We start from the raw sequence: 14268 nt of genomic DNA, 5'->3' as shown, positions 1-14268 counted from the left end.
GCACTAAAGCAAACCCTCTTTATAGTAGCAGGTGATTTTGGACACGTTGAATAATCTGTAAAAACTTTTTAAATCAGGAGACAGTTTGAATAAAAACATGTTTCTGCTGCAGATTTTTTAACCTCTGAGTTCTAAAGTGTCATTATGACAGAACAGAGGTGTGGGCACTTCATTGTTTACATCATAATGAGGCAGAAATCTTATAAATAGGAGTCCGGTAGATTTACTCTGAGTGTGGAGAGTTTTAAAGGAGAGGAGAGCTGTGTTTGTTGTTGAGAGAGAGCGATTTATTGTGAATTTTCAAAGATTCTAACGTCAAGGTTCATTTTCAGTCTTTGGACCTTAAACTGAGAAGTGACTGGAGAAATGTCCACTGGTAAGACTCAAATACAGCATGATTGTGCTTTAACGTGATGTTTAAAGGTGCATTTAAAGACTAACATTGCTATTATTTGGCAATAACGTGTGTTTGTTCATGCCAATAAAGCAAATTTGAATTAAATTGAATTGACTAATATTGAGATGCAAAATAAACTAAGATGTTTTTTGTAGCAGTGCTTTCAACTGCAGGATTTTAGTCGTTGGTCGTTTGGTGAATTATTCTTAGAAACCGTTTTCAGGATGTTCAAATATCTAACGCATCTTCTCGAAATAAATCAGCACAAACTATACAATGTAAAGAAACTGTCTCGACTGAAGAGTGAGATTATATTGAACTTGCTCAGTTTTTGAAATGACTAAAGTACTGATGCGATCTCCGCTCTTTTTAAAAGGTTCATACTTTGTTTCTTAACTTGACAATGTCTCCGACGCTCACACACTGACGTCACATGATCTCTCTTCAGTTACTGTAACAGAGCCTGACATCCAGGCCGGTCAGACCCTTTGTGGCGGCCAGGCAGAGTACTCCGTACTAGAGTTCATCGGCGAGGGGTGCTTCGGTCAAGTGGCCAGGTGCCAAAACCTCCAAACCAAAGAGGCCGTCGCCGTCAAGATCCTGAAAAAGGGCCCTGGTTTGATCCTGGACACTGAGAAAGAGGTAAACTCTCAGACTTCTTTTGATTCTTACAACACATACCAATAGATTCATCTGCTCATCACTACATATACAGACTCCATTATACTGCTCCATAAGAAGGCCGACAGTACACAAACTGTTGTTCTGTCTCCTCAGGTTACCATCTTAAAGGTCCTCTCAGTGCTAAATCCAGATGCCACCAATTTGGTGAAGTTTTTTGAGCAGTTCACCCACATGGGACGAACCTGCCTCGCATTCGAGATGCTCCAAACTAATCTATACGACCTGCTCTCCCATCGGGATTATGAATCCATGTTCCTGAATGAGATAGGCCAATTGCAAAGCAGGTAGTTAACATTGTTGTACAGAGCCTGTATCATCTGCTGTATCTGCTCCCACAGATCAGGGCAGACCGTCCACAGCCGTGAATATAAAACTGAACCTTTCTGTGTGGTCTCTGCAGCTCTTTGTGGCCTTGGACGCACTAAATACTCTTGGCATATTGCATACCGACATAAAACCTGATAACATCATGGTAATCAATGAGCTGGACCAGGCCCTCAGGGTCAAGTTAATAGACTTCGGCGAGGCCATCCCAGCCTCCAAAGTCAAGCCTGGATGGAGATCCAACCTCTCGGATACAAGTAGGTTTAGTCTTTCATGTGAAACCCCCTTGTTGTCCTCTTGTTTCTCAAAGACTGTCCAGTAAAATGACATGTTGTGGTTCTTGTCCTCCTCTTCAGGGCTCCAGAGGTTGCCCTCGGCCTGACATCACAGAGGCTATAGATGTTTGGGGAGTAGGCTGCGTCCTAGCCTTCCTCTTCCTCGCCGATAACCTCTTCCCAGTCAATTGTGACTATCAATCGGTATGTGTGCTTCCTTAAACAGTTCAGAGTCTTGCACAGGATGTCAGGTGATGTGACTGTGTTTGTTCTGACTGCAGATGAGGTGCATGGTGGAGGTTCTGGGTCAGCCCGAGGACCATCAGCTCCGTGCTGGCAGGTTCACTCGCTTCTTTTTCAACCGAGGAGGAGGCTGCTGGCGGTCCAAAATGGAGACTTCTGGTAGAGTAACCACGCTCTTCTTTGTTCGAGTTAGTGAAAGACTTCAGTTGAACTCTTTTAAATAACTCTCATGTATTTTCTTCATTTAGACTCCTGAGGAGTACGCAGCTGTGAACGGTTATAAAGCTGAAGATCATCACAGCTGCATCGATCTGCTGAGCTCTCTGGATGCTCTGGTGAATGTAGGTACTCTCTGTGCTCACTGAGTGCAGACTGAATAAACATGAGTCACTGATCTGTCTCTGTGAAGTCTAACGCACCTGAATCTGTTCCATATCCAGTTTATCCAGATGAGGGCCCTGCAGAAACTGATGATAGGATGGCTGTTGTGGACCTCATGAAAGGTCTGCTGCACCTTGATGGGTCCCAAAGATTCACGCCCCAGTCAAGCTCTGCAGCATCAATTTATCAAAATGGCCCACCTGACCCAGCACCCAGACTAGTAAGTGACTGAGAAAACCACTAGCACACATGCACTAAGATCATTTAGGGTCATTCAGGCCTGGATACCTGCAGGAGCGTGCTGCTCAGACCTGAACCTCGCCTGTTTAGAATCAGGAGGGTTTCCATGAGTGTGAGAGAGGCTTGTGTTTGTTTGGTAGATAACACAAGATGCTGGATGATTGATTGATTGTTGTTTTTAACTCCATCTAGCCGGAATTACTCACAAGTCATCATGATGAGTATCTGCCAACATCCTGGGTCCTGTGGCGCAGACAGGACACCCTTCTCCACTGAGGATGGTCCCACAACTGGGTCCCCCAACAGGGCAGCAGCCACTGACCCCGCCATGATTCAGACTCCTGGCATTCGGGTGGAGATCCACCTCCTCTCTGGCTGCAGAAGGCTCCAGTGACGGGGACACAGAGTCCCAGCTTTCAGAAGGAGAAACACCCTGTCCCCTCTACTGGGACTATGAGGATTCCTGGCCCTCTGATGGAGAAAAACCCTCCTCTCACAGGGACACGGAGTCCCAGCTTTCAGAGGGAGAAATAACATGTCACCTCTCCTGGGACTATGAAGACCCCTGGTCCTGTAACTGGGCTCAATTTAAAGAGTCACAGGCAGAAAAACCAGAGCCCAGCTCACCTGAAGAGGAGCCACCTCTCTGCTCTGACAGCGAGAAACCAGAAGATGAAGCTGCACTAGCTGACCCCCCTGCCGAGACCACAGCTCCTTCTGGTGGCAAAAAGAAGAGGCCAAAGTGGTTCTCCCGAGTCTTCAGGAGAATCGCAGCTTTTGTTGACCGTGCCAGAACGAGGATTCGATCCTTGTAGGTGTCATTGAACTCTGTAAATATAGCAAATAAAAATGAAAGCATTACAATACAGTGCCTTGGGATTTCTTTCTTGCATTAAAGAGAAATACAAAACCTGAGGTTTATGCTGACAGAAAGGAAATAAAAATGATCTACCTGATTGATTGATTGATTAAATTATTAACATTAGCCTGATTTACTGTTATAAACCACATGAAACGTAGTATATTCATTCACAGTCAATTAAAAGCATGAGTGTTATGTAAGAATAATATCTGTACTGAAAATACTGCCGACTAAGGTGACACTGACTTACATAAATCTGCCACTTTAGGATAGATTCATGGTGATTGGTTTTCTGCACATAATGACTTTCAAGTCTATATATGAAATAACTGTTCACGATGAGGCAGTATTTTCTTAGTATTATACAGTAAATGGAATAACTTTTTTTAAACATAGAATTCTTGACTGTCAACCTCAACTATCCATTATCAATACATTGGTCTCAATGTGAAATTATTTTAAAGGTTGTCTAGATGTCTATAGAAATGTCTAGTTTACACTGAGGAACTTTTTAAGCTCTGATAAAATCAAATGTTATTATGAATACAAACTGATGTTGCTCTACCTCTTTAAAAATAGATTTCTCTGTAACAAAGTTATGTCACCTGGTAAATTTAACAGACATACTGTGAGTCATCTTCTGCAGCTCAGATTCATGGCATAATCAGGGAGTTGTTGTAGCAGCTGGTGATCCAGTCAGGTTGTGGGGGAAGGCTATAGGACATTATTGATCCTTTTCCTCGCCCGGGTAAACCAGTTTGGGATCCTCAATGGCCTGCAGCTTCACTGAATGTCCCAGATTAGAGTCTGGTGGCCCTCTGCTAGACAGAGATGAGGTTATGAGGTCTGATTTGAATTGATTTATCTTATTTACACAGGAAGAAAAAAAAAGCAACTAAACACGACATGTTACTAGTCTGGTAAACAACGATTTTCACTGGATTTTCCCATGTTTCAGGACATAAAAATACCATAGAATGATTGAGGGACACTACAGATAAGTCAATGACATTATAATCAGAGAATGTATTTATTGATACTGGACCAATGCATGGCCATACTTTCTTTTATTGAATTTTTACACCACGTTTTCTCATTACTGTATCGTACTGAAACCAGTTGATCTCTACATAAAAATATGGGTCAATGCTTGCTGCTTTCTGTAGTTTTTATCAGGTTTGACTAATCTCTAATCTTGTTTAAAAAAGTAAAAAAAATGTTAAAATTGGTAAGCCCATTTGGCTCAGTTGCTAAGTTGAAGTGCTAGCTAGCTTGTTTGTCTGATTTCAAATGTGTGTTTGACACCTGGATTGTAATAGTTAGGCATTGTTAGTAGAGCTGTGAAAAAATATCGATACAGCAATATATCTTTGACCTCCGTATATGATATCGATATTTCAACTCTTAATATCGATTTTTTGAAAAAAAAAAAAAAAAAATCATATTTAATTCGAGTTGTAACTAAAATACGACTTCAGTATTTCAAAAACAATAAAATGGAAAAAGTTGTTTTCAATCAATAGTTTTGACTTATTTGTCCTTTCAATTTTGAGTAATATTGTGTGATTTACACCATTCCTATTTTTTCTTAGTTACTGTGTAGAATATCGCAATATTGTGAGATATCGTGATACTATCATATCGTGACCAAAGTATGTGTGCGTACAGATCGTGAGGTTCTGACCAACTCACCCCTAATTGTTAGAAGAGTTTATGTTGAATGGGATGTGTGGGTTAAAACTGTGAATGGCAGCCAACTGTGAGCAAGTTAACAAGGGGCAAATATTGGCGAACAGTATTATTTTTTAAATGCTAGCATTGTCTCCTCAAACCCAGTTCTGGGTCAAACGGACTGTATCAAGTAGTGGTGTTTTGGATCACATCTGATCCATGATACGTGATAAATGACACCCCCCACAGTTTGGATGTGATCAGCGGATTGGTGTAAAATGTATCATCAGTTTTGTAAAATCCATGTACTGCCAGAGTTGAACAGAAGACAGGGTTTAAGTTGGATATATGTGCGCTATGGACATTTGCTGTACAAATATGAAGACAATTTCTTCTTTTAGAATATATTATTTTTACATCAATGTTAAGGGGACTTCAACACAGAAATGGTCGTAAGCATAGACTGTACACTAAATGGACATAGTTTTAGTGACGTCACCCATTGGCCGGAGGTTGCCGCTTGGTTAAAAGCCATTATTTCATTGTGTGAAAAATATGAGTTGTTATTGTCTCTGTAAATGAATAACGAGTGGATGCATATTTCGGCAGACAAATCATATTGCCGAAATATGCATCCACCCACAAAGTTAGTGTCTGATCTTTTGTAGAGTCACAAACTGCTTCCAGCTCACATTTTGGACTTTGTGGATTCATTATTTACAAAAATATGAGTTTTTAATTGTTTCTATAGCTGAATATTTCTGGATAATACACGACACAGGCTGCCCAACAATATTAAAAATAATAATAATAATTATAATAATAATAATAATGATAATAATAACAATGATAATAATACATTTTATTTGGAGGCACCTTTCAAGTCACCCGAGGTCAATTTACAGGGAATAATAAAACATTCATCATTAAAACATCATTAAAACATTATCAAAACAACAATGTCCAAACTGCAACTTTAAAATTACCATCTGGATTTTATTTGCACTTGTTTGTTTTTTTTCTCAGTGTTGATATATGCTCAATGATACAGTCGGCTCAAATGCCACAGAACACTATAGTAGCACAATTAAATTAAGATCGATCCTACAAGTTTTGCGTTTTCCGCATTGAAGAGGATATCACATTTCAGTCAAAACGTTTAAAGCTAATAAAGGCTTATTCTACAGGTCTATTCACATAATGACACAAATAGATATAACTTTACTTTTCGGGTCATTACTCATCACTGTTAGCCCAACAAACAAGAATTGTATCGGTTTTAAAACTGTACATTGTCGTGGACCTCTCGACTTTGAGTGTGCACGTTCCCGCGAGGGGATGCAATTCTCAGCAGGCAGGCGTTTCTCGGCACAACAACCGGCACAGTCCACAGTACTCCAAAGGCTGCTATTGCACTCTGTGAAGGACTTGGGTGCAGCTCTTTCCCTCTCCGGATCTTAAACGTTTTGTTTTGTATTCCAACCTGTCGTGGATGTGTGTCAGTCAGAGTAAGCTACGTTGTAACACGTAACTTCCTGTTTGCTTCCGGGTCGTGCTGGCAGGCGCGCAAAATAGCGCGCTAGATTACAGCCTCTCGAATCAAACTTTTTAACCATTTTAAGTATCAACATTTGCTACCTATTTTAGAGTCTTTTACTACTGTTTTTATCCTTCATTACAAGCGGGATTTAAACAATCGGTGCTCCCGGTCGAGAATTCTAAGAAACAAACTGGCCTGGAACACCATGTCTCTTACCTTGCCCTCTGGCTGCGGAAGTTGTCTCCATCTCACTGAGAAGATAGTGGAGTTGGAGGAAAGAATCCACAAACTGTACCGAATTCGGAGGCAGAGAATTTTTGGATACAATTGTCTTCGGCGGCCTGCCCAGGCCTCCGTCTGTGGCACTGAGGGGCCGGCTTGTGCTACTACCAGCATGGCCAACGCTGTTTCGCCTTCGGGTCGCTTGCAATGCCTCCTACCAGGCCGACCCTGCTCCCTCACCTGGAGGCTCCAACCCAGGGCACCTGCACCGAGGCTAAGGAACAGACCGACGCGGCGTCCCGGCCGGTCTCTACTCCACCCGCTGCCCCCACTACCTCCATACCAGCGGACCCCTGGCTCCTCCGCGGGGCGAGACCGAAGCTCCGGGTAAACTGCTCCACTCCGCTCCACTCGGAGCAGTGGGAGGTGGTCGGTGACCGCATTAAGAGAAGTTCCTCCTGTGTTCCAGCTGCATGGGACATCAAGCTGGGGAACCGCTTCGATATCCTGGATGATGAATTCCCACCTTTAAGCCACCAGCGGACGCCTCCATCGCTCTCTCCTCCACACCGGCACTGGGCATCGGCTAACTTCACGCCACGTCCACGCCGCGACCAAAAACCAGCTACCACCCATTCCCTATCCCGACCTGCCGGCCTGCCCCCGGGGAGGTCTGCCCCTTACCGCCGCAGGCTCCTAATGGAAGCCGTGAACCGGCGCTCGGCGGAGCTTGCCCGTCCAAGTCAGCGGAGGTGCTCTCCCCCAACGGATCCCATCTCCTCACCATCGTCTGGCACGCCTCTGACCCCCGGGGCTCTGCTGGCGGCCTCCCGTCGCGGGTTCAGCAGGAGCGCCCTGCGGTGAACACCGCTGGAGCACGTTCCCAAACCTGCAGCTCCGCTGGCGGCTTTCCGTCGCGGGTTCAGCAGGAGCGCTCTGCGGTGAACACCGCTGGAGCGCGTCCCCATCCGTGCAGTCCACCACCTTCTGAAAACATCCAACCTGCTTCCCCACAGCCCCTCATCCCACCATCCACTCTGATCATAGGGGATTCAATAATTAGGAATGTACGGTTCTTCAACGCAGTCACACAGTGTCTTCCCGGTGCTACAGTCACTGATCTCCACAGAAAGCTCCAGGAAATGCTGCCGTCGCTCCCCTCTTCCATCAGCAGGATAATTATCCACGTTGGAACCAACGATACGACCCGTCTTCGTTCGGAGGTAACAAAATCCGACTTCAACTCTCTTTTTAAGCTCCTTCAGCACTCTGGGAAGACTGTTTTTATTTCAAGCCCCATCCCGACTGTCGGACGTGGTGCAGGTCGCTTCAGCCGACTCCTGAGCCTTCACTCCTGGCTGCTATCTACATGCTCTGCACTTAACCTGGGTTTTATAGACAATTTTAATCTGTTTTGGAACCGTGCGTCTCTTTTTAACCGTGACGGACTTCACCCAAACAAACTGGGCTCTCATGTGCTGGCTGCTAATATGCAGCATGCAGTGCAGACACACCCACGGTGACTATTTACTCCGCAATCATGCCCACCTGACAGTCCCACCTCCTCACCTGCGGATCATCTCCAATCTAACACTACACAATCTAATGTCCAACATACGAACACGTCCCTCTGTCTCTCTCCACCTCCTACACCATCACCACCAGTCTTCTTCCCGATTACCACTATTTCATCAAATCGAGTCCTGAAACAAAGCCGTCCTCCTTTTACCTCCTCCTCACATATTATCACTCCACCACGCAACTTAATAAAAATCACTCCAACACATCCAGGTACCGTGAAGCCAAATGAGCCCACTAAGCTTGCACTTTTAAATATCAGATCCTCCCCAGTAAAACTTTTATATTAATGATTTTATTTCAGAACATGGTCTTAGCTTTTTATTTTTAACTGAAACATAGCTCAACACAACTGCACCTGCTTCCCTTTTAGAGTCCTCCCCAGCAATTTTAACTTTTATTCTCCTGCAGACAGAACAGGAGAGGGGGAGGGATCGCCAGTATTTTTTCTAGTGGTTTTAACTGTGCATCATGCTCACTTGGTCAGTTTCAAACCTTGAATACTTAGCCATGGTCATAAAATCACAGCAGCCAGTTCTCACTGTCACCATCTACCCGCCCACCCAAATACAACAGCAATTTTTTAACAGAATTTTATGATTTTATGTCCATTGTTTTAACTGGCTATGATAAAATGATTTTACTTGGTGATTTTAACTTTCACATTAACAACTCCACCGGTCTGTGAGCAGCCGTGTATATTCAGCCTACATGTAAACATTAGATCAACGTGCTCGAGACCCGGTTCACTGGCTACTGACGCTGCTGATCCGCTCTGGATGCCAGCTGATGAGGTTTTGAAGTTAAAATACAAACATTAATTTAATTAGCCTGCAAGCTAGTTAGCTTTAACAGATTACCCTGTGGCGGTTCAGACAGAACGACAGAGGGCAATATTTCCTCATTAAAAATATCTCCATTGATTTGTCTGAGGAGTCAGAGAGACTGTGGGGACTGAAAGTGACCCTTTAATGTCAGTCTGTTTCACAAGCAGATAAAAATGTATCACTGGAGCTTTAAATTTGGTGAAAATGTCATAAAATATTCACTTTTCTGTTTCTTTGACTCACAGAGAGTTAGATTTTATGTGGGTATTTGTTGTTTGGGCTAGTGACCATATGTTGCACACTTTACACCAAGCATTGAAGGAGATGAACACGTAATTCAGACAGCACTAAAGCAAACCCTCTTTATAGTAGCAGGTGATTTTGGACACATTGAATAATCTGTAAAAACTTTTTAAATCAGGAGACAGTTTGAATAAAAACATGTTTCTGCTGCAGATTTTTTAACCTCTGGGTTCTAAAGTGTCATTATGACAGAACAGAGGTGTGGGCTCCTCATTGTTTACATCATAATGAGGCAGAAATCTTATAAATAGGAGTCCGGTAGATTTACTCTGAGTGTGGAGAGTTTTAAAGGAGAGGAGAGCTGTGTTTGTTGTTGAGAGAGAGCGATTTATTGTGAATTTTCAAAGATTCTAACGTCAAGGTTCATTTTCAGTCTTTGGACCTTAAACTGAGAAGTGACTGGAGAAATGTCCACTGGTAAGACTCAAATACAGCATGATTGTGCTTTAACGTGATGTTTAAAGGTGCATTAAAGACTAACATTGCTATTATTTGGCAATAACATGTTTTTGTTCATGCCAATAAAGCAAATTTGAATTAAATTGAATTGACTAATATTGAGATGCAACATAAACTAAGATGTTTTTGTAGCAGTGCTTTCAACTGCAGGATTTTAGTCGTTGGTCGTTTGGTGAATTATTCTTAGAAACCGTTTTCAGGATGTTCAAATATCTAACGCATCTTCTCGAAATAAATCAGCACAAACTATACAATGTAAAGAAACTGTCTCAACTGAAGAGTGAGATTATATTGAACTTGCTCAGTTTTTGAAATGACTAAAGTACTGATGCGATCTCCGCTCTTTTAAAAGGTTCATACTTTGTTTCTTAACTTGACAATGTCTCCGACGCTCACACACTGACGTCACATGATCTCTCTTCAGTTACTGTAACAGAGCCTGACATCCAGGCCGGTCAGACCCTTTGTGGCGGCCAGGCAGAGTACTCCGTACTAGAGTTCATCGGCGAGGGGTGCTTCGGTCAAGTGGCCAGGTGCCAAAACCTCCAAACCAAAGAGGCCGTCGCCGTCAAGATCCTGAAAAAGGGCCCTGGTTTGATGCTGGACACTGAGAAAGAGGTAAACTCTCAGACTTCTTTTGATTCTTACTAACCCTAACCCTAACCCAATAGATTAATCTGCTCATCACTACATATTACAGACTCCATTATACTGCTCCATAAGAAGGCCAACAGTACACAAACTGTTGTTCTGTCTCCTCAGGTTACCATCTTAAAGGTCCTCTCAGTGCTAAATCCAGATGCCACCAATTTGGTGAAGTTTTTTGAGCAGTTCACCCACATGGGACGAACCTGCCTCGCATTCGAGATGCTCCAAACAAATCTATACGACCTGCTCTCCCACCGGGATTATGAATCCATGTTCCTGAATGAGATAAGGCCAATTGCAAAGCAGGTAGTTAACATTGTTGTACAGAGCCTGTATCATCTGCTGTATCTGCTCCCACAGATCAGGGCAGACCGTCCACAGCCGTGAATATAAAACTGAACCTTTCTGTGTGGTCTCTGCAGCTCTTTGTGGCCTTGGACGCACTAAATACTCTTGGCATATTGCATACCGACATAAAACCTGATAACATCATGGTAATCAATGAGCTGGACCAGGCCCTCAGGTCAAGCTAATAGACTTCGGCGAGGCCATCCCAGCCTCCAAAGTCAAGCCTGGGATGGAGATCCAACCTCTCGGATACAAGTAGGTTTAGTCTTTCATGTAAACCCCCTTGTTGTCCTCTTGTTTCTCAAGGACTGTCCGTAAAATGACATGTTGTGGTTCTTGTCCTCCTCTTCAGGGCTCCAGAGGTTGCCCTCGGCCTGAACATCACAGAGGCTATAGATGTTTGGGGAGTAGGCTGCGTCCTAGCGTTCCTCTTCCTCGCCGATAACCTCTTCCCAGTCAATTGTGACTATCAATCGGTATGTGTGCTTCCTTAAACAGTTCAGAGTCTTGCACAGGATTTCAGGTGATGTGACTGTGTTTGTTCTGACTGCAGATGAGGTGCATGGTGGAGGTTCTGGGTCAGCCCGAGGACCATCAGCTCCGTGCTGGCAGGTTCACTCGCTTCTTTTTCACCGAGGAGGAGGCTGCTGGCGGTCCAAAATGGAGACTTCTGGTAGAGTAACAACGCTCTTCTTTGTTCGAGTTAGTGAAAGACTTCAGTTGAACTCTTTTAAATAACTCTCATGTATTTTCTTCATTTAGACTCCTGAGGAGTACGCAGCTGTGAACGGCTATAAAGCTGAAGATCATCACAGCTGCATCGATCTGCTGAGCTCTCTGGATGCTCTGGTGATGTAGGTACTCTCTGTGCTCACTGAGTGCAGACTGAATAAACATGAGTCACTGATCTGTCTCTGTGAAGTCTAACGCACCTGAATCTGTTCCATATCCAGTTTTATCCAGATGAGGGCCCTGCAGAAACTGATGATAGGAGGGCTTTTGTGGACCTCATGAAAGGTCTGCTGCACCTTGATGGGTCCCAAAGATTCACGCCCCATCAAGCTCTGCAGCATCAATTTATCAAAATGGCCCACCTGACCCAGCACCCAGACTAGTAAGTGACTGAGAAACCACTAGCACACATGCACTAAGATCATTTAGGGTCATTCAGGCCTGGATACCTGCAGGAGCGTGCTGCTCAGACCTGAACCTCACCTGTTTAGAATCAGGAGGGTTTCCATGAGTGTGAGAGAGGCTTGTGTTTGTTTGGTAGATAACACAAGATGCTGGATGATTGATTGATTGTTGTTTAACTCCATCTAGCCGGAATTACTCACAAGTCATGATGAGTATCTGCCAACATCCTGGGTCATGTGGCGCAGACAGGACACCCTTCTCCACTGAGGATGGTCCCACAACTGGGTCCCCCAACAGGGCAGCAGCCACTGACCCCCGCCATGATTCAGACTCCTGGCATTCGGGTGGAGATCCACCTCCTCTCTGGGCTGCAGAAGGCTCCAGTGACGGGGACACAGAGTCCCAGCTTTCAGAAGGAGAAACACCCTGTCCCCTCTACTGGGACTATGAGGATTCCTGGCCCTCTGATGGAGAAAAACCCTCCTCTCACAGGGACACGGAGTCCCAGCTTTCAGAGGGAGAAATAACATGTCACCTCTCCTGGGACTATGAAGACCCCTGGTCCTCTAACTGGGCTCAATTTAAAGAGTCACAGGCAGAAAAACCAGAGCCCAGCTCACCTGAAGAGGAGCCACCTCTCTGCTCTGACAGCGAGAAACCAGAAGATGAAGCTGCACTAGCTGACCCCCCTGCCGAGACCACAGCTCCTTCTGGTGGCAAAAAGAAGAGGCCAAAGTGGTTCTCCCGAGTCTTCAGGAGAATCGCAGCTTTTGTTGACCGTGCCAGAACGAGGATTCGATCCTTGTAGGGTGTCATTGAACTCTGTAAATATAGCAAATAAAAATGAAAGCATTACAATACAGTGCCTTGGGATTTCTTTCTTGCATTAAAGAGAAATACAAAACCTGAGGTTTATGCTGACAGAAAGGAAATAAAAATGATGAGAGGTTATGAGGTCTGATTTGAATTGATTTATCTTATTTACACAGGAAGAAAAAAAGCAACTAAACACGACATGTTACTAGTCTGGTAAACAATGATTTTCACTGGATTTTCCCATGTTTCAGGACATAAAAATACCATAGAATGATTGAGGGACACTACAGATAAGTCAATGACATTATAATCAGAGAATGTATTTATTGATACTGGACCAATGCATGGCCATACTTTCTTTTATTGAATTTTTACACCATGTTTTTCTCATTACTGTATCATACTGAAACCAGTTGATCTCTACATAAAAATATGAGTCAATGCTTGCTGCTTTCTGTAGTTTTTATCAGGTTTGACTAATCTCTAATCTTGTTTAAAAAAGTTAAAAAAAATGTTAAATTGGTAAGCCCATTTGGCTCAGTTGCTAAAGTTGAAGTGCTAGCTAGCTTGTTGTCTGATTTCAAATGTGTGTTTGACACATGGATTGTAATAGTTAGGCATTGTTAGTAGAGCTGTGAAAAAATATCGATACAGCAATATATCTTTGACCTCCGATACGATATCGATATTTCAACTCTTAATATCGATTTTTTGTAAAAAAAAAAAAAAAAAATTCATATTTAAGTCGAGTTGTAACTAAAATACGACTTCAGTATTTCAAAACAATAAAATGGAAAAGTTGTTTTCAATCAAATAGTTTTGACTTAATTTGTCCTTTCAATTTTGAGTAATATTGTGTGATTTACACCATTCCTATTTTTTCTTAGTTTACTGTGTAGAATATCGCAATATTGTGATATATCGTGATACTATCATATCGTGACCAAAGTATTGTGATGCGTATCGTATCGTGAGGTTCTGACCAACTCACCCCTAATTGTTAGAAGAGTTTTATGTTGAATGGGATGTGTGGTTAAAACTGTGAATGGCAGCCCAACTGTGAGCAAGTTAAACAAGGGGCAAATATTGGCGAACAGTATTATTTTTTTAAATGCTAGCATTGTCTCCTCAACCCAGTTCCGGTCAAACGGACTGTATCAAGTAGTGGTGTTTGGGATCACATCTGATCCATGATACGTGATAAAGACACCCCCCACAGTTTGGATGTGATCAGCGGATTGGTGTAAAATGTATCATCAGTTTGTAAAATCCATGTACTGCCAGAGTTGAACAGAAGACAGGGTTTAAGTTGG

The 14268-nt window shown here is 43.2% G+C and overlaps 1 protein-coding gene across 1 annotated transcript; it reads left to right on the top strand.

Annotated features, from left to right (window-relative positions):
• Positions 1-2047: 2047 nt before the first annotated feature.
• LOC117830036 lies at positions 2048-12999 on the top strand. Its single transcript, XM_034707935.1, has 4 exons — positions 2048-2082; positions 2172-2264; positions 11956-12116; positions 12326-12999. The coding sequence occupies exons 3-4, from the start codon at positions 12013-12015 to the stop codon at positions 12945-12947; spliced, it is 726 nt and encodes a 241-aa protein (XP_034563826.1). The 5' UTR covers positions 2048-2082; positions 2172-2264; positions 11956-12012; the 3' UTR covers positions 12948-12999.
• The last annotated feature ends 1269 nt before the right edge of the window (positions 13000-14268 follow it).

This window comes from Notolabrus celidotus, chromosome 18, assembly GCF_009762535.1.
Source record: "Notolabrus celidotus isolate fNotCel1 chromosome 18, fNotCel1.pri, whole genome shotgun sequence".
NCBI classification, from domain to species: Eukaryota; Metazoa; Chordata; class Actinopteri; order Labriformes; family Labridae; genus Notolabrus; species Notolabrus celidotus.
This window is presented reverse-complemented; position numbering and strand designations above follow the sequence as displayed.